We start from the raw sequence: 27,425 nt of genomic DNA, 5'->3' as shown, positions 1-27,425 counted from the left end.
GTTTTAGTAAATGTCCCCCAATATCTCAAACCTACACCAGCCCCAGCATTGAATGGGAGCCCTTGGGTACATTTGTAGCAGGTGCAGCTGAGGGCAGTAAAAATAATCTAATAAGACCATACTAATGATAAACAAGGCTAGAGAAAGCATCAAAATCTAGTAATATAAAGTTATATATCATTTATTTTTTTGTTATGCACAGCATATGTTCTTAGAGTTTATAATAGTAGAAGGCACGACTGACTTCTATATCTATAAGGCTACAGACACATCTTTTGTTTGGCCTTGTTAATTTATTTTATTTTTTTCCTGAAAAAAAATGCCACAAAAAACTTCCCCCTCATGTTTCTCCTACATGATGCAGTTTCTGTGGCATTCTTTTATGATGAATTGAAGAATTGGGGAAAAAAATTGCCAAAAAAAAATTCCATATCCGCATGTACATAAACATTTTTACGTGACTTTTTTTCTCCCACCTATAGAAGGGATAATGCTACAATTTCTTGATTAAAAAAACAAAACTCTATGCTTAAAAACTGTCACTAAGCCTTTAAAAAAAAAAAATAAAACACTATGTTGGTATGGCATTTCATATTTCCATATCGACTCTCAACTAGCATCTGGCTGCAGAATTCTTGGCCCAAAAAACACCACGTGGCAAGTATGGATTTTTTTGTTTTTACAAAATCGCTGTGTCTGTCTTCAGCCTAACTCATCCTAACGTTAAATGAATAGAAAAATTTTTTTTGGGTTTTTCTTCAAAAATGACCAATGTGCATCCCATCCATCAGGTTACATCCAGCTTATCACGAACACGCGGCCATATTGTGGTCATGCCCCTTTGCACTCTTGTAGCTCCAGCTCACACTGTTCTTTATAAATCTTCTTTTACCTTTGATGCTGACAAACCAATTTCTGAGAAGAAAAAGAACAGGGATCATCATTTGGATGTTTGGATTTTGGCTACTGTGTACCACAACAACAGAGTCTAATACCAAGAACGTCTAAACAACAACCCAAGCTATGAACATGGAAAGGTCCTATAGTTTCTCCACTTAATAAAAAAAAAAATATATATATATATCTGAAAATGTCCTCATTGAATTCCTCTTCCATGGTAAATGGAGCAGAAATTATGCTGAAATTCCCTGCCAAATTGCCAGGGAAAAAAGTGCTGAATTAAGGAAAAGTGACAACACATTTGCATATATATATTTAAAAGTGCGATATAGGGGGGAGATTTATCAAAACCTGCCAGAGGAAAAGTTGTCTAGTTGCCCATAGCAACCAGATTGCTTCTTTCATTTTTCATTTATAAAAAAAAAAAAATAATCAATCTGATTGGTTGCTATGGGCAACTCAGCAATTTATCCTTTGGACAGGTTTTTATATATCCCCCCCACCCATCGGAACTTAAATTAGCATACAGAACGAATGATGGGTTACCATGGCGCAGCACATTTACACTACAAATATATCTATATATTTTTTTTTTTTTAGCAGGCAGAGATATGGAAAAATTTGAAGTATTAAAGGGACTTTGCTTGTGGATTTCGCCACACAAATTTTCCGCCATTTAAATTCTGCAGGGTGAATGGGTCAAAGGAAAGACCCATTCAACCCAGTGTTAGATTCATGCAGCTCAAAATCTCTGAGCAGAATTCTGTGCGGAGATTCCGTAGTGTGAACGCACCCAAGCAGAGAATAGAAAACTTATCGTGGACCTTTCACTTCATTTAATTCAATAACTATTTGTCTTGAGCTATAGAGCCGAGAGACACGAAACAGGTTGCTAGGGGCACACTGCCTGCCAACCCCATAAACTTCCATGGGAGTGGGTACTACTGCCCCCTATTACTGGAGACCACAGAGCACATTACAGGGTATTGTGGGTGCATAGTGGCGACATCCTGCCTCATCTAGGCCTCTGGTTGTACAACAGTGTCCTGAGATCTAGAAATGTATTACCATCCTTCCCTCCCCTGTGCGCCACTTCCAGGGAGCAAATCGCCAGGTTATGTACAAGATTGCGAAACTGCATGCAGTGGCCAATGACTGCACAATAGTGGTTTTGTCTACATGTGACAACCACAACTTGATCCCAGAGATGCAGCCCACCCACTTATAGTTAGGAGAAAGTTATCAGTGTAAGCTCACTCTCCAAATGTGGAGCGATGATGGTTATGCATTTTTAGGTCCTAGTACATCCCCCGCCTACTACTACTACTACTACTACTACTACTACTACTACTACTACTAATAATAATAATAATAATAATAATGAGATGACTCTCTCAACCCTGTCCCAGTCTACACAGCAAAGCTAAAAAGTGAGCTGCTAACACATGTCAGCCTATTAGATTTAATGACCAATGTGAGAAGTGAAATATTTCAGGTAAAATTTAAAAATATAATAAAAATACATTTATAATAGAAACCTGTTTTAACTAATTTCATTTTCAAATGATCCATTTAATTTAATCAAATCCTTTTAGAAATACATTTATATGCAGAACTAGACAAGAGGATCCACCGCAAAACCATTGACAGAACAGGGAAAATTAAGCAATTCTGCAAATATACCAACCTTGATTAAATAGCACAAAATCCTCTGTAAAATCCTTTAAGACCACAAAAAGGGTAGGGTACTCGAGGATGGTTTTGTTTCTCAGATTTTCCAGAAGACTTTTACTGGAGTCCATTTCATGGTACCTAAAAAAACAAGACATAAAAGAAGTGAAAAATATTTTTCTTAAAAAAAAATAAAATAAAAAAACATTAAGATTAAATATTACAGAGAAAATATTATATAAAATACAGACAAGGCTGGCTATAAAAACAAGAAGTCATCTATACGGGTTTCTGCATAGGACATATTTTACGGAGACCAGACTGTCTACTTCAGTGTTTCCCAACCAGGGTGTCTTCAACTGTTGCAAACCTACAACTCTCAGCAAAGTAGACTCAGGAAGGAAGCGAATGCATGGTGAGTGATGGCGGGCTCAGTGCTTGCCTCAGACTCGCCCCTAATATTTTTTCCAAAAATGAATGGCTGAAAAAAAATTGTAAATTTAGAATAACTCTTTATGTAGCCCATTACAATCATATGTTTGTGTCACGTTGGGCAGGGATTGAGTGCAACCCTGAGCTCACTCACTCCCTCTATCCCTGCCTACTTGGGTACCTGCCCTAAGCAGCAGGTCCACAACCACGGCCGGTCCCTTCCTATATAATAATTGATGGCAGTCAGTTGTCAAAACAAACTACAAAAAAAACAGACAAAAGGTTGGGAAACAGCTGGAGGCACACAAACTAACAGATAACCTAAACACGCACACACTAAAACGTAGTCAACGAGCAGAGTCCAAGCCGAAAGGGAGCAAAGTACAATAACAGAGTTACAAAGGGAAGTCAAAAAACCGAACTAAGAGTCACAGAAAACCAGAATAAACAGAAGAGTCAGAGGTTGCTAGGTCAGTTACTAGAACTATCACAAGCAGGGAATGACTAGAAAACGCCTCCTTATATATGCGTGAGCTGAAATCAGGAGGACTCTAATTGGCCCAGCAAGCTGAACCACACCCAAGAGCAAAGAGGCGTAATCCCAGCAACAGGGCTAGAAAGCATTAACCCTACAGGTTCTGGCAGAACCTGTCATCACAGTTTGTGTATGTTTTAAGGCAGTGTTTCCCAACCAGGGTGACTCCAACCCACCGCACCCCTCTGACAAAGCAAAGTAAGAAGTGAAACATGCGTTGGGATACGTATGCAATGTGTGTCTCGCCAGGTACTATTACTCTCTAGACTTTTTTCTAAGTGTTGTTTATGCAGGGTTTCCACTTTTCAGATATAATTTGTAACTGTGTTGTTGGCGCCTCTTTAAGGTGTAGGTACATTGTTTTGGCCCAGCAGCTTAGCAATGTACTGGTTACCAATTTTTTGGGGGGGGAGTTAATGCATCCCGCTGTTGCAAAGCTACAGCAAGGCTGTCCAGGTATGCTGGGAGTTGTAGATTTGCAAGAGATAAATGCAGAATGGTTGGGAAATACTGTTTTAAGAGTACAGATATGTATACCACCAGCAGGTAGCTCAAATGTTATGAGAATCCAAAAGTATATTGGAAACTTCACAAAAATGGTGTGCACGTACCTAACTGGACCAGGCGTTTTACTTTCTGCTACCATAAACACCTTCACATCAGATGGCGACCGCACATATTCTTTGAGCCTGCAAAAGAGGAAATAGTCATTAAAGTGAATGAACCACCTAGATTACAGCCAGAAACCTCTGATCAAAAAAAAAAATTGATGAAGACCCATTGTGGGTATAAAAGTCACACTTCTTTGTACTTTAAATGCCAATAAACTAAATCAATTCAAGATGATGCTGTTTAGACTTTGTTCTGCATACTACCTAAGTAAATCAACTTATAGGATTTCTGATTATACAGTGCACATCCCAACAACCTTACAAAGCTGTAACTGAGGTGCTATTAGACTCCTTTCTCCTTAGAACTCATGTTGCACAGACAAGTCAAAAGTTCTGGTCGGTCGATTTCTAAATATATCCAGGAGATCCACAGATCACTAAATATGGACAGGAGATCCACAGATCACTAGATATAGCTGGGAGATCCACAGATCACTAGATATAGCTGGGAGACCCACCGATCACTAGATATGGCTGAGAAATCCATCAATCACTAGATATAGCCAGGAGATCCACAGATAGCTAGATATAGCTGGGAGATCCATGGATCACTAGATATAGCTGGGAGATCCATCAATCACTAGATATAGCTGGGAGATCCATGGATCACTAGATATAGCTGGGAGATCCATCAATCACTAGATATAGCTGGGAGATCCATCAATCACTAGATATAGCTGGGAGATCCATCAATCACTAGATATAGCTGGGAGATTCCTCAATCACTAGATATAGCTGGGAGATCCACCGATCACTAGATATAGCTGGGAGATCCACGGATCACTAGATATAGCTTGGAGATCCATCCATCACTAGATATAGCTGGGAGATCCATCCTAGTGCTGGGCGGTATGACCTAAAATTATTATCACGGTATTTTTTTGAATTATGTCGGTATCACGGTATTACTGCTCTCCTACAACCCCCCCAACCTCCCCCCCCCCCACTAGATATAGATCTATAGATCTAGATATCACTAGATATAGCTGGAAGATCCACCGATCGACAGAATAAAGCCTGTCTATTGCAAGGAGTTCAATTGAGCAGCAAGCTGGGAAGTGAAGCACACAGCCACACACTTCCCATGGACATATCTACTGATCTGTGGAGATCTTAGCACTAAGACACTGACTGACCAAAACATTAGTCCTGTCTGTGTGACACGTCAAAAGCTTTTAAAGGGGTACTCTGGTGGAATTTTTATTTTTTATTTTTTTAAATCAACTGGTACTAGAAAGATAAAACAGATTTTTAAATAACTTCTATTAAAAAAATCTTAATCCTTCCGGTACTTATCAGCTGCTCTATGCTACAGAGGAAGTTCTTTTTTGAATTTCTTTTCTGTCTGATCACAGTGCTCTCCTTCTGACACCTCTGTCCGTTTCAGGAACTGTCCGGAGCAGGAGAGGTTTGCTATGGGGATTTGCTCCTGCTCCGGACAGTTCCTGACATGGACAGAGGTGTCAGCAGAGAGCACTGTGGTCAGACAGAAAAGAAATGAAAAAAGAAAAGAACTTCCAATGGAGCATACAGCAGCTGATAAGTACTAAAAGGATTAAGATTTTTTTAATAGAAGTAATTTAGAAATCTGTTTAACTTTCTGGCACCAATTGATTAAAAAAAATATATGTTACCCCTTTAAAGGACAGTAATGCTTCAAAGCCCAGTACTATATGGTCACTCATTTCAATAGGAAGCATTTCATAGCATATTTGCCCGACCCCTGAGATCACTTTTTATTATCCATATATAAGTTCCACATAACAGGTTCATAAGTAGCAACAAACCCAACAAGCATGAAACACACAACTGGTACAAACCTTTGACGAATGGTCGAATCAGACTCTGCTGGATCAATGTATTTTTTAAGGATTTCACCGAGAGTTTTATTATCCGGCACCCTGCCGACCATAAGGAGACAATGATGAATATCTTACGTTGATTAGTTACCATGGCAGCCCTTTGTGCCCCTAACCTCATCCTACACTGGAACTAGCTAAGCCACCATTTATAGCTACTATGAAACTATCATTTAGACATAGAGGCTAGAAATGAGGGAACTTACAGTAAATTCGATTCGTCACGAACTTCTCGGCTCGGCAGTTGATGACTTATCCTGCATAAATTAGTTCAGCTTTCCGGTGCTCCGGTGGGCTGGAAAAGGTGGATACAGTCCTAGGAGACTCTTTCCTAGGACTGTATCCACCTTTTCCAGCCCACCGGAGCACCTGAAAGCTGAACTAATTTATGCAGGATAAGTCATCAACTGCCGAGCCGAGAAGTTTGTGACGAATCGAATTTACTGTAAGTTCGCTCATCTCTAATAGAGGCTTTAGCTTCCATTTTCAGAGCAACATCTATGTTTACCAAGCAGGGTGCCTCCAGCTGTTGCAAAACTACAACTCCCAGCATGCCCGGACAGCCTTTGGCTGTCCGGGCATGCTGGGAGTTGTAGTTTTGCAACAGCTGGATGCACCATGGTTGGGGAACACTGATCTATGATGTCTGCCATAGATTGTACACACACACACACTTCTTGCTTTTATTACAATTACTTCTTATAAAACACGATCATCATTTTACATTTAAATTGATCATATTGTATTGCTTTGTATAATGTTTTAGCAGAAATCACTATTTACAGAGAATTACCTCTTTGCTGTGTATTCGGCCTGACTCTGTGGAAAGTGAAGCTTTAAATGCCAGTAAAACCTTTGTTCTCTAGAAACAAGGAGAGACAAGAAGATGACTTAAGATTCCACATAACACTTACACATTAAAAGGGGTACTCCGTCCCCAAGACATCTTATCCTCTATCCTTTGGATAAGATGTCTGATCGCGGGGGTCCTGCCACTGGGGACCCCCGCAATCTAGCATGCAGCACCCACCTGTACGCACTGCAGGAAGCGCTGGAGGTTCTCAGTGTTATGCCTCCTGACCACGGGGATGAAGTATCGTGACGTCATGCCCCTCCCCCATGGTCAGGAGGCATAACACTGAGAACCTCCAGCGCTTCCGGCAGTGCGCACAGGTGGGTGCTGCATGCTAGATTGCGGGGGTCCCCAGCGGTGGGACCCCCGCGATCAGACATCTTATCCCCTATCCAAGATGTCTTGGGGCCAGAGTACCCCTTTAAGGGGGAGATTTATCAAAATCTGTCCAGAGAAAAAGTTGCCGAGCTGCCCATAGCAACCAATCAGATTGTTGCTTTCATTTTTCAGAGGCCTTATCAAAAATGAAAGTAGCGATCTGATTGGTTTCTAGGGGCAACTCAGCAACTTTATCAAAACCTGTACAGAGGAAAAGTTGCTGAGTTGCCCATAGCAACCAATCAGATCGTTGCTTTCATTTTTCAGAAGCCTTATCAAAAATGAAAGAAGCGATCTGATTGGTTGCTATGGGCAACTCAGCAACTTTATCAAAACCCATACAGAGGAAAAGTTGCTGAGTTGCCTATAGCAACCCATCAGATGGCTTCTGAAAAATGAAAGCAACGATCTGATTGGTTGCTAAGGGCAACCCAGCAACTTTTCCTCTGGACAGGTTTTGATCAATCTCCCCCTTAGTATTTGTACCAGGCCAAATTCTCTCATAGATATCAGTCCCCAGAACAAGGCTGGAGCCGACGGACCTGTGTGTTTCACAGCTAAACCCGAACAACATTCCGTTGCTAAGTCCGTCTATGGCAAAGCTGTCACATCCCTACACATGAGAGTTATAAAACGCGTCTTTATTGGCCACAGACTGGACTCTTGCCCAAGGAGCAGCCCATTCTGAGGTAATGTTCATGACACACGCCTCGACTCCTGGCTCCGGAGCTGTCAAGTTCTTCTCCCACGCGTCCTGCGTCACTATCGTGACTTGTGTCTCCGTGGACAGAGGCGCTTTTGATACTTTCCCAGACTGGCACTGCCCAGGACCCGTATAAAGAAACCCTTTTTTTTTTCTCTGTTGTAAATGTATGTCTGGAAAATACATGGACTAAATCTGTAATGTCAGGGCAGACTAGGAATGTCCATTACGAAACGTCTCCTGGCTCTCTAGATTTCTCCTTTTATGCTATATGATATTATGTAATAGGTCAAGTCAACTCTATTGACAGTAAGCAGCCATGACATGACAGGTTACAGGAATCGGCCGACATTAGTGAAGTGTTCTACTTTGCCACTATGGTCTATAAGTTACATCTGGCATTACAGATAAGCCTTGTTGCACTTAAAGAGAACTGTCGCCCCCTGTCACAGTGTGACATATGGGGCTCGGGTCTTCTTCCTGGTGCCCCGGCAAAATGTGTCACACAGCCCACCAGCTAATCATTGGACGTTGCGGAACAACGCGTGGCCAGCAATTTGCTGAACTGCAGTGTAATGTGTCGGGCCCCAGAAGCAGGAAGAGGATCACACCGGGGATAGGCGGAAGATACTGGAGGCACTGCTGGAGTAGGGCTTGGCGGTATGACCAAATGTGTGTATCACGGTATTTTTTAAACCTTTGGCGGTTCCACGGTATATAACGGTATTTCCTACCCCCCCCCCCCCCCATATTAATTATCAGCCCACATCCCCATTGGGGTAAATACTCACATGTCACCCGCAAGCGCTGCCCTCCTCGTCCTGCTTGTTGAGGCTGCCGGCGCTGGAACTCTATACTGTGCGGTATCCCTATGCCCGGGCTGCAAAAGTTAAACAAAATAAACTTTAACGCACCTACGTTGGCCTTACGCTGGGGACGGGAACGTTTGACAGCTGTCAGCCTATCACCGGCCACAGTGATGTTACGCCTCGGCCGGTGATAGGCTGAGCCCACTGTCATGTAAGAAGCCGGCTTCTTACATGACAGTGGGCTCAGCCTATCACTGGCCGAGGCGGAACATCGCTGTGGCCAGTGATAGGCTGACGGCTGTCCGATGTTTCCATCCCCAGGAAACAAGTGAGGTCGGTACCGGACCAAAGGGAGGTGAGTTAAAGTTTATTTTCTTAATTTTTTGCAGCCCGGGCATAGGGATACCACACAGTATAGAGCAGTGGTTTCCAACCTGCGGACCTCCAGATGTTGCAAAACTACAACTCCTAGCATGCCCGGACAGCCAACGGCTGTCAGGGCATGCTGGGAGTTGTAGTTTTGCAACATCTGGAGGTCCGCAGGTTGGAGACCACTGGTATAATGTGTCAGCGCCGGTGGCCGCAACAAACAGGATGAGGAGGGCAGCGCATGTGGGTGACATGTGAGTAGTACCCTGATGGGGACAGCGCTGGGCTGTGCTAATAATTAATGGGGGGGTAGAACAGTGCTCGCGGGTCACATAGGATTAGTTCCCAGATGTGGGGATAGCGCAGCGCTGGGCTGATTCATTCATTCCCGAGGGGAAGGGGCCAAACCGGTATTGAGGTATGGGTTAAAATTCATATTGTGCAGCACAAAAATTGGTATACCGCCCAACCCGATGCTGGAGTTGAGTTTTATTGAGGTTTGTTTTGTTTTTTTATCCTATCCCTTTTCGATAGGGAATAAGTTCTAGATCGCGGGGGGTTCGAGCGCTCTCCTGGACGGGGCCGCGGCAGTATGCAGGTAGTGCAGTGTCATCCCCAGCAGAAAGCCACGGCAGACACGCCCCCTCCATGTATCTCTATGGGATACATGGAGGGGGCGTGTCAGCCACCCTGTCATGCGAGGATGGAACCCCCCCCCCCCCCCTTTTCAGCAAACTGCCACAGCCCCCTACAGAAGTTCATGCGGGTCCGCAGACCCCCCCCCCCCCCCCCCTCGATCTATAACTTATCCTTCGGATAGGGGATGAGTTATATTGCACGACAGATGTCCATTATTATAACACAAAATGGGGAGACTTTTTTTTATATAAAAACACACAAAAAAAACTACTAAAAAAGAAAAAACAAAACACAACCCCTTCCATGCCCAGACAGCCTGCTGGCAGTTATAGTTGGCTTGGAAAAACTGCTATGCATTATATTCCAGAATACCCCTTTAACTCTATTAGGGTTTGGCTATGATCAAACACTTATTTAAATTAAGAGGGGTAAAAAAAATAAAAAAAATCACATACATATCAACTATCACATACATAAAGCCTTTGAAGCTCCTTCTTCCCGTCATTCCCAATCTGCGCACTTCAGCAGATGGACTTTTAAGAATCTGAAAATGTTATTTATTTGCAAGGGGAGGAGAAAAATAAAAAAATAAAAACCTGCAGCGTCCTCTATAAAAACCCTGTCCTCTGGCACTGAGAGCGGCTCTGTCCTGTAATAATACGCGAGTGTCCAAACAAGCAGAGTCAATCCACCAATGGAGGGAGCGGTACCGGGCAGCACAAGACCGGCTTTGTCTGTAAATATTCGTGTACAAGCGACCATTTTTCTTTTTTTTTAACCAAAATACATCTTTTAACACTTGATCCGATGTTTGGATTCCAGGTCAGTTTTCCCAGAACAAACAACGACTCGTACAAGAGGCTTGTGTGAGCCGCCTGCATGCTGGACGCGGCACATGGGAAAAATGTGGGCTGCCAGGAGCTGCTCCGAGATTACTTCGGAAAGTTGTAATGTTTGTGAAGCAATAAGTGCGAGGATTGCAAACCCAAGAAAATCTCTCACTGGTTTCCATTCGGTTTACGCCCCTGGAATGTATGAAAATACTGGAAAACCTCAAGGCTCCTTTGAAGAATTTAAAATAAAAAAAATAAAATAAAAATCATAGATTATATATAATATATATATATATATATAAATGTATTATTATTTTTTTAATAATCATCTCTATATCTATCTACCTTTTCTATGATGTGCAGTGCAACCTATGAAGTTGTATAGGGCTCATCTCTTGTCCCGACTGTAAAGAATTTCTCTTCCCCTGGCAGCCTAGGTCCCCTGAACCCGCACACTCTGGGGGAGATTTATCAAAACCTGTGCAGAGGAAAAGAGCCCAGTTGTCCACAGCAACCAATCAGATTGTTTTTTTTCATTTTTAACAAGGCCTCTGCAAAATATAAGAAACAATCTGATTGGTTGTTATGGTTAACTGGGCTCTTTTTCTCTGCACGTTTTGATAAATCTCCCCCTCTGCGCCCAAACTTATAAGTCCAGCTACATTCCCTAACATTTTGGTGGTCAGTGTTCTAAAGGATACTGATACATGTACATTGTATCATTGTTCAACCTCTAAAGTGTCTGTCAGGGGTCTGGGTCCATCCAATCCCTAGATATAGTAGGGAGAAGCACCCAGCAGCCTGCTTCACTTTCCTGCTCAGTGCTCGCTCTGACTTAGGCGGGGTTCAGGCTGAGGTATTGCACAGTCCACACTACGGAATTGCAGTGGCAGAGTTTCTGTCGCTGCAAGAATGGCGATTCTTTTGGAGGTGGAAACTCTGCTTCTGGAAACCATTGTTGTCCATGGGGACGGCAATGTCCACATGGTCCTAGCATCGACTGATTCAGATTTTCCAGCTGGAGAATCCATAATGTGAACCCAGCCTTACTGCAGGGGTCAGGCTTCCTTTATAGTCTACTAGAAAAGTAAATAGCATTGCCCGGTCTTCAAGACTCAACCTTTTGAAGGAAAAACAACAATGGCGCTTTCGTCCTCATTTACCACATCACATCCCGTCCTCATATCTCATACTCCGACCTCATATGTCATAGTCCAACCTCATATTATGTTCTCATCTCTCATACTCCGACCTCATATCCCGTCCCCTGCACACTTCACGGGCATAAAAATTGTGGTGCACGGCAATGGAGATGCATTTATAATGTTGGTGCACCAAAGAGAACAGAAAAACATGCCTCACTCAGCAACGGGGAAGGGCGCATGGCTTAAAATACCGTGCATCAGATAAATTGGCGCCTGAAGTAAGCTGGTGAATTAAAAACCCTTATTCTGTTGCCGGTTTATTGCGGATTTTAGTTGTCCATCTACCACAGGTAATATCCAATAGCCACAGGTAATATCAAAGGCAGATTTTCCCCAGACACGTAGACCTGGCGTTAAAGTGCGACATTCTTTATAGGGTGTTTTCTTTAAAATATTGAAGAAAAAAAAAAACTGCATGTCCCATTTAATGGGGAAAAACTTGCTGCTAAAGTAAAGGTTTCCATTAACATTTCCTAGAACTGCTTCCTGCCACATCATTTCCTGGTGTTCCTGGCGTCTTCTCCAGTCACGTCTGTGGAAGCGGCTGAAATAAATCAGATGTAGCCCCTGAGCTGTGATACTCGACCCTACATTGTCAATCATGGCATTGGTCATAGGAGAAGGTCCCCGTAGCCATCTTTCTGACATCGTATCCCTTCCGGATGAGAGAACATCTCCCAAATTACATATTTGCTGTACATATAATCCGGTCCTGTGGCCACAGACGGTCCTTTCATCTGCGGGCGCAGCGCTATGTGGAAGCGTCTAGGGTTTTATTGCCTTAGCTGTGTGTAACCATCTTGACCACATCCACATTGTATAAACACGTGCTGCTGCCCGCAGGACTGAGGAGAAGAACGGATCGCAATGTCCTCACTGATGTGGTCAGCGGGCGGCATGCTTGCTTAGAAATCAAGATTTTTTTGCTGCACGTGGTCTGAAAGAGAACAGTAAATATCGCAGATGGTGGCTCTGCCGATGCCAGAGTTCTAGGACCGCAAACACTGCCATCGAGAGGAGGGTACTCAAACGCCTTGGGAGAGGATGCTTTATGGGCCAAACCACAGAGCAGCAGGAACGTGCCTTAAGTCTCGTTTAGGAGTGACATCACCGACACAAAGTCAGCCGAAAGGTCCCTAAGTGCAGAATAGTATCTGGTATTCTGATATAAAAGATGGGTTACATACTTAAAGGGGTACTCTGCTGTTCAGCGTTTGGAACAAACTGTTCCGAACGCTGGAGTCGGCAGCTCGTGATGTCATAGCCCTGCCCCCTCATGACGTCACGCCCCGCCCCTTCAATGCAAGTCTATGTGAGGGGGCAAATCTATGTGACGGCCATGAGGGGGCGGGGCTATGACGCCACGAGCTGCCGGCTCCAGCGTTCGGAACGGTTTGTTACAAATGCTGAGCAGCGGAGTACCCCCTTTAAAGAGTAAGGTCACACGTGCCATATTTTGGTGCTGCACATTTACCTACCCATTAAAGTCAACGGGTAGCAAAGTCAGCAGAAGAAAATACGCAGCAAAATATGGCATGAATGACCCTAACCTAAGGGTATGTTCACACAAACAGGATATGCAGCAGATCCTGTATGTGTGAACAAGGGGTTCTATTCATTGCTGGGCATGCCCCCCCCACCAAAAAAAAATAAAAAGATCATTTATTTACCCCATTCCCCAGTCACTCCAGTTCCACAGACCTCTGGAGTGAGAGCAGGTCTTTCCCCTCAACAAATCCTTGGCCTCGCTGGTTGTGAACAGTATAAGTGAAGTCATTGCAGCAGGTTCAATGGGGGTCAATGAAATGTAAAATTTAGGTGTTGCCCCTTAGGGACTCAGCCTATTTTTGTTTCTGCATTTCCACTTTTTCCTCCTTCTCTTCTAAAAATCCTAACGCATTACATTTTGCACCTACAGACCCATATAAGGGCTTGTTTTTTGCGACCCATGCGGCAAAACCAAAAAACTATTTATTTGAGGGATGAAATGTAAATAAAAAAAACGCCATTTTGTAACTTTTGGGGGCTCCCGTTTCTACGCAGTGCAATATTTGGTAAAAATGACACCTTATCATTATTCTGTGGGTCCATACGGTTACAACGATACCCAATTTATATAGTTTTTATTTTATTTTAATACTTAAAAAAATTATAAACTACATGCACCAAAATTAGTTGGCATTAAAATTGGCATCTTGTGACCCCTATAACTTTTAGATTTTTCTGTGTATGGGGCTATATGAGGGCAAATTTTTTGTGCCGTCATCTGTAGTTTTTTTAGGTACCATTTTTATTTTGATAGGACTTTTTGATCGCTTTTTATTAATATTTTTATGGTATATGAAGTGACCAAAAATGCACAAATTTTGGACTTTGGTATTTTTTTTAGGAGTACGCCATCGACCGTGTGGTTTAGCTAACTTTATATTTTAATAGTTCGGACAATAGTTTGTCATGATAGTCCCGATCAGCTCCGCTGAGATGCCAGGATTCTTTTACTTTCGTTTTAGATGCCGCAATGAACTTTGATTGCGGTGTCTAAAGGGTTATTGCCAGGCATCGGCCCGATCGGCCATGCCCGGCATTAGCCGTGTGTCCTGGCTGCCCATAGCAACCGGGACCCACCGGGTTTAACCCTTTCTCTGCCGTACAGGTACGCCCGGAGTCCTTAAGGATCGTGGATGCAGGGCGTATGCATTCGCCCTGCGTCCCCAAGAGGTTAAGGACAAAGCCCATTTTTATTTTTCTGTATACGGGGGCTATATGAGGGCTCATTTTGTAGTTTTTATCGGTACCATTTTTTTTTATGGGACTTTTTGATCACTTTTTATAATTTTTTTTATGGTATATGAAGTAATCAAAAATGCATAAGCTTGGACTTTGGTATTTTTTTTTACGTGTACGCCATCGACCGTGCTGCTTAACTAACCATATATTTTAAAGGGGTATTCCAGGAAAAAACTTTTTTATATCTATCAACTGGCTCCAGAAAGTTAAACAGATTTGTAAATTAAGCCACTAGAAGGGGAGAGAGCACACTGTGCAGCTAAACATGCAGATATACAATACCGCTGGTGTACACTGGCAGCCTCCGGACCCGATAAGTAACAACGCAGCATCTGCGGGGTGCACACACCAGATAAAGTATCAAACAATACAATGCAAAGAGGTAGCGTGCACTCACCGCAGGTAAACAGCTGCAGGCCCGAGGTCCGGGATCACCACGGCATAGACAGAGACGGTAAGGGGCGCCCCTTACCGTCTCTGTCTATGCCGTGGTGATCCCGGACCTCGGGCCTGCAGCTGTTTACCTGCGGCGAGTGCACGCTACCTCTTTGCATTGTATAGATTTGTAAATTACTTCTATTAAAAAATATTAATCCTTTCAGTACTTATGAGCTTCTGAAGTTAAGGTTGTTCTTTTCTGTCTAAGTAATCTCTGATGACACGTGTCTCGGGAACCGCCCAGTTTGGAAGCAAATTCCCATAGCAAACCTCTTCTAAGCTGGGCGGTTCCCGAGACACGTGTCATCAGAGATTGCTTAGACAGAAAAGATCAACCAAAACATCAGAAGCTCATAAGTACTGAAAGGATTAAGATTTACAAATCTACATTTACAATCTACATCTGTTTAACTTTCTGGTGCCAGTTGATATTTAAAAAATTTTTTTTTTTCCTGGATAACCCCTTTAATAGTTCGGGCATTTAGACACGTGGCGGTACCACATATGTTTATGTTCATTTTTTATTACATTATTTTATTTAAAAAATGGGAAAAGGGGGTGATTCTAACTTATTAGGGGAGGGGCTTATTCACATTTATTAACTTTTAGTCCCCATAGGAGGCTATAACATGCAATCCTGCGATTGCATACAATGTTGGCTCAGCAATGATCAATGTTATTGGTGCTCTGCTGCTCCAGCCTGCGGAGGCTGGGGGTAGCAGAGGATCAGCGATCGACAACAAGGAAGAAGGTAAGAGCCCTCCTACCCCACGGTAGCAGGTAAGTGCCCTCCTCTTAGCTAATCGGAACACCACAATTTCAGCTCCGCTGAGCTTCCAGGATCATTTTACTTTCAGCTTTGATTGCGACGTCTAAAGGGTTAACCGTGGGTCCTGGCTGCTGATAGCAGTCGGAACCCATCGGGTTTAAAGCACGCTCAGAACGTGAGCATACTTTAAACACCGGTAACGGGAACAGGGCAGTACAGGTATGGGTCCTTAAGTCCCAGGACACAAGGGGCGTACCCAAGCACCCTTAGTCCTTAACAGGTTAAGTAAAAGGTTTTATTTATGAATTTCAAGGAAAAAGGTTTATGTTACTTTCTAAAACACACAAATACAGTGATCCCTCAACATACGATGGTAATCCGTTCCAAATGGTCCATCGTTTGTTGAAACCATCGTATGTTGAGGGATCCGTGCAATGTAAAGTATAGGACAGTGGTCTACAACCTGCGGACCTCCAGATGTTGCAAAACTACAACACCCAGCATGCCCGGACAGCCAACGGCTGTCCGGACATGCTGGGAGTTGTAGTTTTGCAACATCTGGAGGTCCGCAGGTTGAAGACCACTGGTATTGGAGGTTATACTGACGCGTTCCCTGCCGCTCCGGACCGTCACCGCCCATCATCGCTGCCCTGGATGTCGCCTTCCATCGCTGTTGCCGCGTTCCCGCCGCTCCGGCAAGGCCTCTGCTTCCCCGGCATCCTCTCTCTCCGTCACCGCCATCACGTCGCTACGCATGCCGCTCCAATTGGATGACGGGACGGCATGCGCAGCGATGTGATGACGACGATCGAGAGCGCCGACGATGCAGAGGATCCTGAAGAGGATGCGTCGGAGCCCCGAGGACAGGTAAGTGATCGTCAGCGACCACACGGGGCACCGTAAACGGCTATCCGGTGGCAGCTGAAGCAGTCTGCGCTGCAGGATAGCCGTTTATGCGATGGCCCCGACATACAAAAGCATCGTATGTTGATGCTGCCTCTGAGAGACCATCGTATGTTGAAATGATTGTATGTTGGGGGGTCACTGTATATTCCATTAAAACCCCATATGGCATATCCTCACTTTTTGGGAGAACAGTGTCCTATGATCCCCCGTTTACTGATTCAAGGACACCACTTTTACCATTGAAGTCAATAGGAGAGGTGGAACCCAAATCATAGGGTTCATGAGGGTGAAGAACCTACCTACTAGATCAGTGGTCTCCAAACTGTGGACCTCCGCCTGTGGCAAAACTACAACACCAAGAACCCTGGACAGAGCTCAAAGCAGGGACGGAGGGAAGGTAAGTGATTTTTATTTTTTTAAAGGAGAGGACCTACTGGGGGAAACATTGTCTCTGTCCATTGATCCTGAGGCATCTGTGCAAACTGCAGGCATCGAGATGGGTATCAGGGACCTTTGCACAAGTGCAAGATACCAGTATAAGTTTTGGGTCATCTCTAGTATATGCTAAATATATATCTTATAGTACATATTTAAAGGGGTACTCCGGTGGAAAACTATTTTCTTCATATCAATAGACTCCAGAAAATTAAACAGATTTGTAAATTACGTCTATTAAAAAAAATCTTAATCCTTCCAGTAGATATCAGCTGCTGTATACTACAGAGGAAGTTGAGTTGTTCTTTTCTGTCTGACCACAGTGCTCTCTGCTGACACCTCTGTCTGTGTCAGGATCTGTCCAGAGTAGGAGAAGTTTGCTATGGGTATTTGCTCCTGCTCTGGACAGTTCCTGACATGGACAGAGGTGTCAGCAGAGAGCACTGTGGTCAGACAGAAAGGAACAACTCAACTTCCTCTGTAGCATACAGCAGCTGAAAAGTACTGGAAGGATTAAGATTTTTTAATCTTTAAGTAATTTACAAATCTAAAAAATAAATAAATAAAAATGTTCTCTCACTGGAGTACCCCTTTAAAGGGGTATTCCGGCTTTTTTTTTTTTATATATATATATATATATATATATATATATATATATATATATACACACACACACACAATATATGTATATATATATATATATATATATATATACACACACAATATATATATTTATAGATAATAAAATGTATTATTGGATATATAAAAATTACTTTATTATTAATAAAAATTCTATAAATATATATATATATATTTTTTTTTTTTTTTTACGTGTACATATATTTAAATATATAGGCTTTTGTCATTTGAAAAAAATAAAAAAATGAATATATATTATATATATTCAAATGAGCTCACCACATCCCCTATACAGGTAGTGTGTCCTGCAACCAGCTCCGAATCCAGTTAAGAAGTCTCAGAACTGATTGGGATTTTATGCCAAGCCAGAACTTTCTCCAGAAGGAAAGAGAACCCATCTGCAGACAGCTGTTTCGGGGTACTTGCCCCTCGTCAGTACAGAGCAGGGTTATCTGGCTTGGCTGGGTGAGAGGCCTCTGACTAGCTAAATGGGATCAGTATTTTCTCCTTAGCCACACACACAGATACACAGTGAGTGGGTTATTTTCGGAGCCCCGGCCTCCATACCTGTCGCACCTGAGTACATAACTGCATTAATACCTCGGGTTCCCACATCTGACCGACCACAAACATCCCCTCTCTGGTCTCCACCACCGAGCGGCCTCTGTTTACCTGTTGGTTTGCGGAGCCGGATCCAGGCTGCAGCGCCCGGGCCCCGTCCATATGAATGAATTACTATGTTTACCGAGCCAGGAATCTGCATGTTTTCATTAGGCTGAGATCCGCACACAGCCGCTCACATTTTATAGCCCAGAAAAAGAATTGACTGTCACTGCAGTTTAGTTTGGCAGAGAACCATTACATTTCACATCCTAGGGTTACTCTCCGCTCGGCAGACAACATCTCAGTATAGGTGTCATGGAGGTGTGAATAGTCGGACCCAACTGATATACAACTTACACACTATCCCCAATGCCAGCGACAATGGCAAAACAGACGCAGAGTAAACAGAGGGAAGGACCAGACAGGGGGCATACATATTTCATGGGGAGGAAGACACATTAACCTTTACACTGCCAGAAAAATCTATGAATGACTTCCGCTAATAAAAGCATAAAGACCACAACAGCCAAGCAATGAACTTTGCTAGCTTACTGACCTCTCCCAGCTCTCTCTGTATACTGCTATCTATATGGGATCAGGATATATACAGTACTTATACATCCCTCCTCTAGCTCTATCTATATACTGCTGCTATCTCTATGGAATTAGGATATATAGTAGTTATACACCTCCCCCAGCTATCTGTATACTGCTGCTGCTATCTCTATGGGATCAGGGCATATCGTAATTATACACCTCCCCTCCAGCTCTCTAGGGGATTAGGATATATATTGGTCATACTCCTTCCCTCCCAGCTCTATCTGTATACTGCTGCTGCTCTCTTTAGGAGATCAGGATATAGTAGTTATACACCTCCCCTCAGCTCTATCTGTATGCTGCTGCTGCTATCTCTATGGGATCAGGATAGATCATAGTTATACACCTTCCCCTCAGCTCTATCTGTATGCTGCTGCTGCTGCTGCTATCTCTATGGGATCAGGATAGATCATAGTTATACACCTTCCCCTCAGCTCTATCTGTATGCTGCTGCTGCTATCTCTATGCGATCAGGATATATCATAATTATACACCCCCCTTGCAGCTCTGTCACTAGGGGATTAGGATATATATTAGTCATACTCCTTCCCTCCCAGCTCTATCTGTATACTGCTGCTGCTCTCTTTATGAGATCAGGATATGGTAGTTATACACCTCCCCTCTAGCTCTATCTGTATACTGCTGCTCTCTCTATGGGATCAGGATATACAGTAGTTATGCAATGTGTGAGCCTTGGAAGGTGGATATTTAGCAGCATTTTTTCAGTTATTTGCAGCAACTTTTCTATAATTGCTGCAAAAAAATTGTGCCAGTCACAGTAAAAAGGTGTCACCCGAACCCCAATTTTGGAAAATCACTGCAAAATCAGACAAAGTGTGGTAAATAGTGTGGCGTTAACACAGCCTTAATACTTCAAATCTTCATAGAACACCTTAATTGTGATTATAGGCCAAATCCCTTTCCCTTCGTTGCAATATTTCTAAAAAAAAAATGCACTTTGAATAAGAAAACGCATAAAAACAGCATGAAGTGTGAACTAATACCAACCCATTTACGAGCAATGAGCTTGCCTGGCTAAACTCCAGCACCAGCAGCCTGATTAGATGACCAGGTGCAATGATCAAACACCACACCCTCAGGCAGAGGATTCATGTAGCAGCATTAGAAAATCATTTCAGTTATACAATTACTATTGAAAAATAATGCAGGCGAAATCAACATAAATAACATGTCCGTGAAATTCTGCAGCAGAAAGTGACCTGTCTTGACCTGTGTTTGTGCAAAATATCTGAGATTTGTTAAACTCGCATCCACATCAGAGATGAGCGAACTTACAGTAAATTCGATTCGTCACGAACTTCTCGGCTTGGCGGTTGCTGACTTTTCCTGCATAAATTAGTTCAGCTTTCAGGTGCTCCCGTGGGCTGGAAAAGGTGGATACAGTCCTAGGAGAATCTTTCCTAGGACTGTATCCACCTTTTCCAGCCCACCGGAGCACCGGAAAGCTGAACTAATTTATGCAGGAAAAGTCATCAACCGCCGAGCCGAGAAGTTCGTGACGAATCGAATTTACTGTAAGTTCGCTCATCTCTAATCCACATGTCTGATACTGTAATACAGTGCACATTTTTGGAGCATATTTTACAGTGTTCCCACTACATGTGCAATTTCCTAACTTCTCCCTGTAAAATACTAAAACCAAGCCTAGTGGCGAGCAGCAGAATGCACCGACGCCATAAAGACGGCAAATTGGTTATGAAAAGGTTTCTGTGAGGAAAATAACTACAACTGTAACATTAAAGAGGTTAATCTTTTTCACCATGAACATCTACACTAGGTAATAAACTTCTATATCTGAACATAAGATGCCTCAGGATGGTGTTTCCAGACCAGGGTGCCTCCAGCTGTTGCAGAACTACAACTCCCAGCATGCCCAGACAGCCAAAGGCTGTCCGGGCATGCTGGGAGTTGTAGTTCTGCAACAGCTGGAGGCACCCTGGTTGGGAAAATCTGCCTCAGGCTTAAGTAAAGCGAGATGTGTCCGTCTTTCTCCTGAGCACTTGTAGTGCAGAGACACCTAGTGGACAAGCTGTGAACTAGTCTGCACACAATTCAGGAATGCTTGTGGTTTGTTTTAGCTTTATAGTAAAGGGGTACTCCGGTGGAAAACATTTTTTTTTTTTTTTATCAACTGGTGCCAGAAAGAAACAGATTTGTATATTACTTTTATTAAAAAAAATCTATACCCTTCCAGTACTTTTTAGAAGCTGTATGCTACAGAGGAAATTATTTTCTTTTTGAATTTCTTTTTTGTCTTGTCCACAGTGCTCTCTGCTGACACCTCTGTCCGTATCAGGAACTGTACAGAGCAGCATTGGTTACCTAGGGGATTTTCTCCTGCTCTGAACAGTTCCTGATACAGGCATCAGGTGTCAGCAGAGAGCACTGTGGACAAGACAAAAAAAGAAATTAAAAAAGAAAAGCATTTGTTCTGTAGCATACAGCTGCTAAAAGGTACTGGAAGGGTAAAGATTTTTTAATAGAAGTAATTTACAAATCTGTTTAACTTTCTGGCACCAGTTGATTTAAAAAAAATAAATAAATAAAAAAGTTTTCCCCCGGAGTACCCCTTTAAGCTCAGTCTTTACTAAGTTGTTGATTTAAGGTAGTGTTTATCGCCCCCCCAACACCCCCCCCCCCCCCCCCTTGGCTGAGTCGGTAGGTCCAGCACCGACTCTTTGTGGTACCAGAAAACATGGAAAGATAAGGGGACTGGAAAAATCTGTATACTGCTGATCTCTATGGGATCAGAATATATAGAAGTTAGAGATAGCAGCAGTATACAGATAGAGCTGGAGAGGAGGTGTGTAAATACTTTATATCCTGATCCCATAGAGACAGCAGTAGTATACAGATAGAGCTGGGAGGGGAGGTGTACAACTACTATATATCCTGATTCTATAGAGATAGCAGCAGTATACAGATAGAGCTGGTGAGGTGTATAAATACTATATATCCTGATCCCATAAAGATAGATCTGGAGGGTAAGTGTATAACTACTATATATATCCTGATCTCATAGAGACAGCAGCAGTATACAGATAGATATGGGAGGGGAGGTGTATAACTACTATACATCCCGATTCTATAGAAAAAGCAGCAGCAGTATAAAGACAGAGTTGTGAGGGAAGGGGTATAACCAGTACATATCCTGATCCCATAGAGACAGCAGCAGTATACAGATAGAGCTGAATAAAGAAGACAAGAGGACTGAGTGGAGCCAATAGGAGCTGCAGAGACCAGGGGAATACCCCTTTACAGTAACCCAAATAGTGGTAGGAGGTGGATGGACCTAACTTGTTGCCAAGAGTCACACTTTAATGTTCTGTATTACACCGTACTTTAACAAAATGTACTTACTTTTTTTGGAAAAAGGTTGTATTTGCTTTTCTTTTTGAAAACCCAACGGGCAGTAACTTCAGGTCGATGCCTTGTTTCCGAGCTCGGTTTTTCAAAAAGTTACACTGAAGAGCAGGAAGACAGTGGTTTTAGAACATAAAAAGTGAGGCCCCCTGAATGCCACATATACCTGGAGTAGTGTTTTAAAACCAGGGTGCCTCCAGCTGTTGCAAAACTACAACTCCCAGCATTACCGGACTGCTATCGGCTGTCCTAGCCTGCTGGGAGTTGAAGTTTTGGTTGGGCAACACTGCTCTAGGTATATTTGGATAAAAAGTCATATATATGACTAAAACAAAAACGTACAAACTTATTTGTTGTTTGCCGGGGTAACAAGGCGTCCCTCATGGCAGCATCCGCCACTCTGTCTGCATCTTCCAGAAAACGGTAATCTGTAGGTGGGAGCAATAAAGACGTCATAAAGATATAAAACGACCCCTAGCAAATCCTAAGTATCACAGGACAGGCACATAATATAGGAAAGAATATACACAATAAAGGAAGTTCACTAAAAGGGGTACTCCGGTGGAAAACTTTTTATTTTTAATCAATTGGTGCCAGAAAGTTAAACAGATTTGTAAATTACTTCTATTAAAAAATGTATTAATCCTTCCAGTATTTATTAGCTGCTGAATACTACAGAGGAAATTCTTTTCTTTTTGGAACACAGAGCTCTCTGCTGAAATCACAAGCACAGTGCTCTCTGCTGACGTCTCTGTCCATTTTAGGAACTGTGAAGCGCAGCATTTGTTTGCTATGGGGATTTTCTCCTACTCTGGACAGTTCTTAAAATGGACAGAGATGTCAGCAGAGAGCACTGTGCTCGTGATTAGAGATGAGCGAACTTACAATAAATTCGATTCGTCAAGAACTTCTCGGCTCGGCAGGTGATGACTTATCCTGCATAAATTAGTTCAGCCTTCAGGTGCTCCGGTGGGCTGGAAAAGGTAGATACAGTCCTAGGAAAGCGTCTCCTAGGACTGTATCCACCTTTTCCAGCCCACCGGAGCACCTGAAAGCTGAACTAATTTATGCAGGAAAAGTCATCAACTGCCGAGCCGAGAAGTTCGTGACGAATCGAATTTACTGTAAGTTCTCATCTCTACTCGTGATGTCAGCATAGAGCTCTGTGTTCCAAAAAGAAAAGAATTTCCTCTGTAGTATTCAGCAGCTAATAAGTACTGGAAGGATTAAGATTTTTTTAATAGAAGTCATTTACAATTCTGGTTAACGTTCTGGCACCAGTTGATTTAAAAAAATATATATATATATTTTTCACCGGAGTACCCCTTTAAGACTCCAGCTGTTGGTAGATGTCTTGCAACAGCTGGAGCACAGGTTGTGGGGCACTTTTCTACAGCAACACACCCCAACCTGCAGCTCTAACACTCAGGTTATTGGGGGATTTATCAAAACTTGTGCAGACTAAAAGTCGACCAGTTGCCCATAGCAACCAATCAGATCGCTTCTTTCATTTTTGAAAAGGCCTCTTCAAAATGAAAGAAGCGATCTGATTGGTTGCTACGGGCAACTGGTAGAACTTTTCCTCAGCACAGGAGATTCTCCTCCATTGTCTCTCTCCATCTGATGGCAGAGCAATGATGGGGGTCGTAGTTCTGCAATACCTATAGAGCGATGGGTAGAGGAGAACTGAACTAGTGAAGGGGCGCCGTGTTTATAATGGCGGGGAGGTCACGCGGACGCTTTACTTACCACTTAGCAGATGTATGTCGCTGAAGGAACTTAAGGGGACGAACGCCGTCTTGTCTCGGACTCCGCTGCAAGTAACATCCACTTTGTGCTTCTTTACACAAGGTAAACTAAGGGAAGAAGAGATGAATGAGGAAAACTGAGATCCTAATAAGGGTTTCCCAACCAGGGTGCCTCCAGCTGTTGCAAAACTACGACTCCCAGCATGCCCGGACAGCCGTTGGCTGTCCGGGCATGCTGGGAGTTGTAGTTTTGCAACAGCTGGAGGCACCCCATTTGGGAAACACTGTCCTAACACATGATGGCCGTAAAGTCACGTGATCTACTACCTGCAGGAATACTTCAGACACCGCGGACACTTGTATTTGGCTTCTTCGCTTCCACAAGTCTCGCAGCTAGAGGAAAAAAAGAGAATAAAAAGTCAATAAAGTCCTGTATTAACATAAGAGGACAGGAGCCCGGACATATAAACCTGTCCTAGGAAAACCAGACAAAGCGGCATGGTGGTCATGTGACATCAGCGCCACCCGCGCAACTTATCTGTACCCTTATTATCCCGCTAAATATGTCACTATATGACCCCATTTCAGAAACTATACCCCTCACAGAAAGACGGGGGCAGAGATTATGTGCCTCTGCTGCTGCAGAACATCGTCACGTGTCACCTGCTAATGCAGAACATCGTCACGTGTCACCTGCTGCAGAACATCGTCACGTGTCTCCAGCTGCTGCAGAACATCGTCACGTGTCTCCAGCTGCTGCAGAACATAGTCGTCTAGTCTATAGTCTAGTCTGAGCTGCTGCAGAGCGTCGCGGCATTGAGATGGAGTCCTGTGTGAAAGACATGGGCAGAGATTATGTGCCTCTGGGCTGCTGCAGAGCGTCGCCGCGTGCCTCTGGGCTGCTGCAGAGCGTCGCCGCGTGCCTCTGGGCTGCTGCAGAGCGTCGCCGCGTGCCTCTGGGCTGCTGCAGAGCGTCGCCGCGTGCCTCTGGGCTGCTGCAGAGCGTCGCCGCGTGCCTCTGGGCTGCTGCAGAGCGTCGCCGCGTGCCTCTGGGCTGCTGCAGAGCGTCGCCGCGTGCCTCTGGGCTGCTGCAGAGCGTCGCCGCGTGCCTCTGGGCTGCTGCAGAGCGTCGCCGCGTGCCTCTGGGCTGCTGCAGAGCGTCGCCGCGTGCCTCTGGGCTGCTGCAGAGCGTCGCCGCGTGCCTCTGGGCTGCTGCAGAGCGTCGCCGCGTGCCTCTGGGCTGCTGCAGAGCGTCGCCGCGTGCCTCTGGGCTGCTGCAGAGCGTCGCCGCGTGCCTCTGGGCTGCTGCAGAGCGTCGCCGCGTGCCTCTGGGCTGCTGCAGAGCGTCGCCGCGTGCCTCTGGGCTGCTGCAGAGCGTCGCCGCGTGCCTCTGGGCTGCTGCAGAGCGTCGCCGCGTGCCTCTGGGCTGCTGCAGAGCGTCGCCGCGTGCCTCTGGGCTGCTGCAGAGCGTCGCCGCGTGCCTCTGGGCTGCTGCAGAGCGTCGCCGCGTGCCTCTGGGCTGCTGCAGAGCGTCGCCGCGTGCCTCTGGGCTGCTGCAGAGCGTCGCCGCGTGCCTCTGGGCTGCTGCAGAGCGTCGCCGCGTGCCTCTGGGCTGCTGCAGAGCGTCGCCGCGTGCCTCTGGGCTGCTGCAGAGCGTCGCCGCGTGCCTCTGGGCTGCTGCAGAGCGTCGCCGCGTGCCTCTGGGCTGCTGCAGAGCGTCGCCGCGTGCCTCTGGGCTGCTGCAGAGCGTCGCCGCGTGCCTCTGGGCTGCTGCAGAGCGTCGCCGCGTGCCTCTGGGCTGCTGCAGAGCGTCGCCGCGTGCCTCTGGGCTGCTGCAGAGCGTCGCCGCGTGCCTCTGGGCTGCTGCAGAGCGTCGCCGCGTGCCTCTGGGCTGCTGCAGAGCGTCGCCGCGTGCCTCTGGGCTGCTGCAGAGCGTCGCCGCGTGCCTCTGGGCTGCTGCAGAGCGTCGCCGCGTGCCTCTGGGCTGCTGCAGAGCGTCGCCGCGTGCCTCTGGGCTGCTGCAGAGCGTCGCCGCGTGCCTCTGGGCTGCTGCAGAGCGTCGCCGCGTGCCTCTGGGCTGCTGCAGAGCGTCGCCGCGTGCCTCTGGGCTGCTGCAGAGCGTCGCCGCGTGCCTCTGGGCTGCTGCAGAGCGTCGCCGCGTGCCTCTGGGCTGCTGCAGAGCGTCGCCGCGTGCCTCTGGGCTGCTGCAGAGCGTCGCCGCGTGCCTCTGGGCTGCTGCAGAGCGTCGCCGCGTGCCTCTGGGCTGCTGCAGAGCGTCGCCGCGTGCCTCTGGGCTGCTGCAGAACATCGGCATGTGTCTAGTCTAAGCTGCTGCAGAACATCGTCACGTGTGTCAGCTGAGCTGGGATGTTGGGGAGCTCATCTATTTTCCAAGCCGTGTCCACTCCAGAAGTCCATAACCCGAGACACTATGCCGGCCCCGGGGTGTACCTCACCTGTACAGGGACATCTTCCTCTTGGGCCGCACCGTCACCTCCCATTCCTCGGTATCAGACACCAGCAGAGCCTCCATGGCTGCCCCCTTCTCCACACGTGTGGCCTTCTTCCGGGGCCGCTGAGAGAAAACAGGTAAACAGGAAGTCAACGCCGCCATATTGTGTTTGGCCAGATGTCCAAAAATGTCTAACGGCAAGCTGGAGCTTCGAGCCCTCGCAACAAGTTAGGCAAAGAACTAAGGCAGCCATATTGTGGATGGCGGAAATGCGTCATACCGGAAGCAGGTGTCGTCGCCATCTTGTGACTGGCTGTTGGTCACTCGGCGTTGTATAGGGAGCGGTTGTCATAGGAACAGCACAGAGGATGGGTGGCTGTATGGAGATTTACTGAGACGTGCTAGCAGAGATCCCCCATACACATGGGTGCCACACAAAAAAGTGCTGGAAACATCCCCCTCGCAAATAAACCATAGTTTCAGCCGAGTGCCACTTTAGTTAACAGTGCTGGCAGAGTGCCCTCTCTTAACTATTAGCATTGGCATAGTGTCTGCCATTAACAGTAGTGTCAGAGTTCCTCCTAATAACACCATCATTGTGCCCCTCATAAACAATAGTGCAAGAAGAGTGCCCCCCATAAACAATAGTGCGAGAAGAGTGCCCCCCCATAAACAATAGTGCAAGAAGAGTGCCCCCCATAAACAATAGTGCAAGAAGAGTGCCCCTCATAAACAATAGTGCGAGCAGAGTGCCCCTCATAAATAGTGCAAGAAGAGTGCCCCTCATAAATGACAGTGCTGACAGAGTGC

The 27,425-nt window shown here is 45.1% G+C and overlaps 1 protein-coding gene across 1 annotated transcript; it reads right to left on the bottom strand.

Moving 5' to 3' along the window:
* Positions 1–155: 155 nt before the first annotated feature.
* On the bottom strand, positions 156–26,909 carry ZNHIT6 (zinc finger HIT-type containing 6). Its single transcript, XM_056532504.1, has 10 exons — positions 26,620–26,909; positions 24,491–24,556; positions 24,165–24,271; positions 22,758–22,843; positions 22,413–22,516; positions 6,862–6,930; positions 6,030–6,110; positions 4,150–4,227; positions 2,588–2,712; positions 156–915 (listed from the first exon to the last, which is right to left on the bottom strand). The coding sequence occupies exons 1-10, from the start codon at positions 26,775–26,777 to the stop codon at positions 875–877; spliced, it is 915 nt and encodes a 304-aa protein (XP_056388479.1). The 5' UTR covers positions 26,778–26,909; the 3' UTR covers positions 156–874.
* Positions 26,910–27,425: the final 516 nt, after the last annotated feature.

The sequence above is a fragment of the Hyla sarda genome, chromosome 7 (genome assembly GCF_029499605.1).
Source record: "Hyla sarda isolate aHylSar1 chromosome 7, aHylSar1.hap1, whole genome shotgun sequence".
In the NCBI taxonomy this organism is placed as follows: domain Eukaryota; kingdom Metazoa; phylum Chordata; class Amphibia; order Anura; family Hylidae; genus Hyla; species Hyla sarda.
This window is presented reverse-complemented; position numbering and strand designations above follow the sequence as displayed.

Coding starts and splice junctions, on each gene's coding strand:
- ZNHIT6 (XM_056532504.1), bottom strand. CDS start 26,777: ATGGCGGCGTTGACTTCCTGTTTACCTGTTTTCTCTCAGCGGCCCCGG. Junction 24,557..26,619: donor AGGAAGATGTCCCTGTACAG/GTGAGGTACACC, acceptor TTTTTCCTCTAG/CTGCGAGACTTGTGGAAGCG. Junction 6,931..22,412: donor ACAACCTTTTTCCAAAAAAA/GTAAGTACATTT, acceptor CCTTGTTTCTAG/AGAACAAAGGTTTTACTGGC.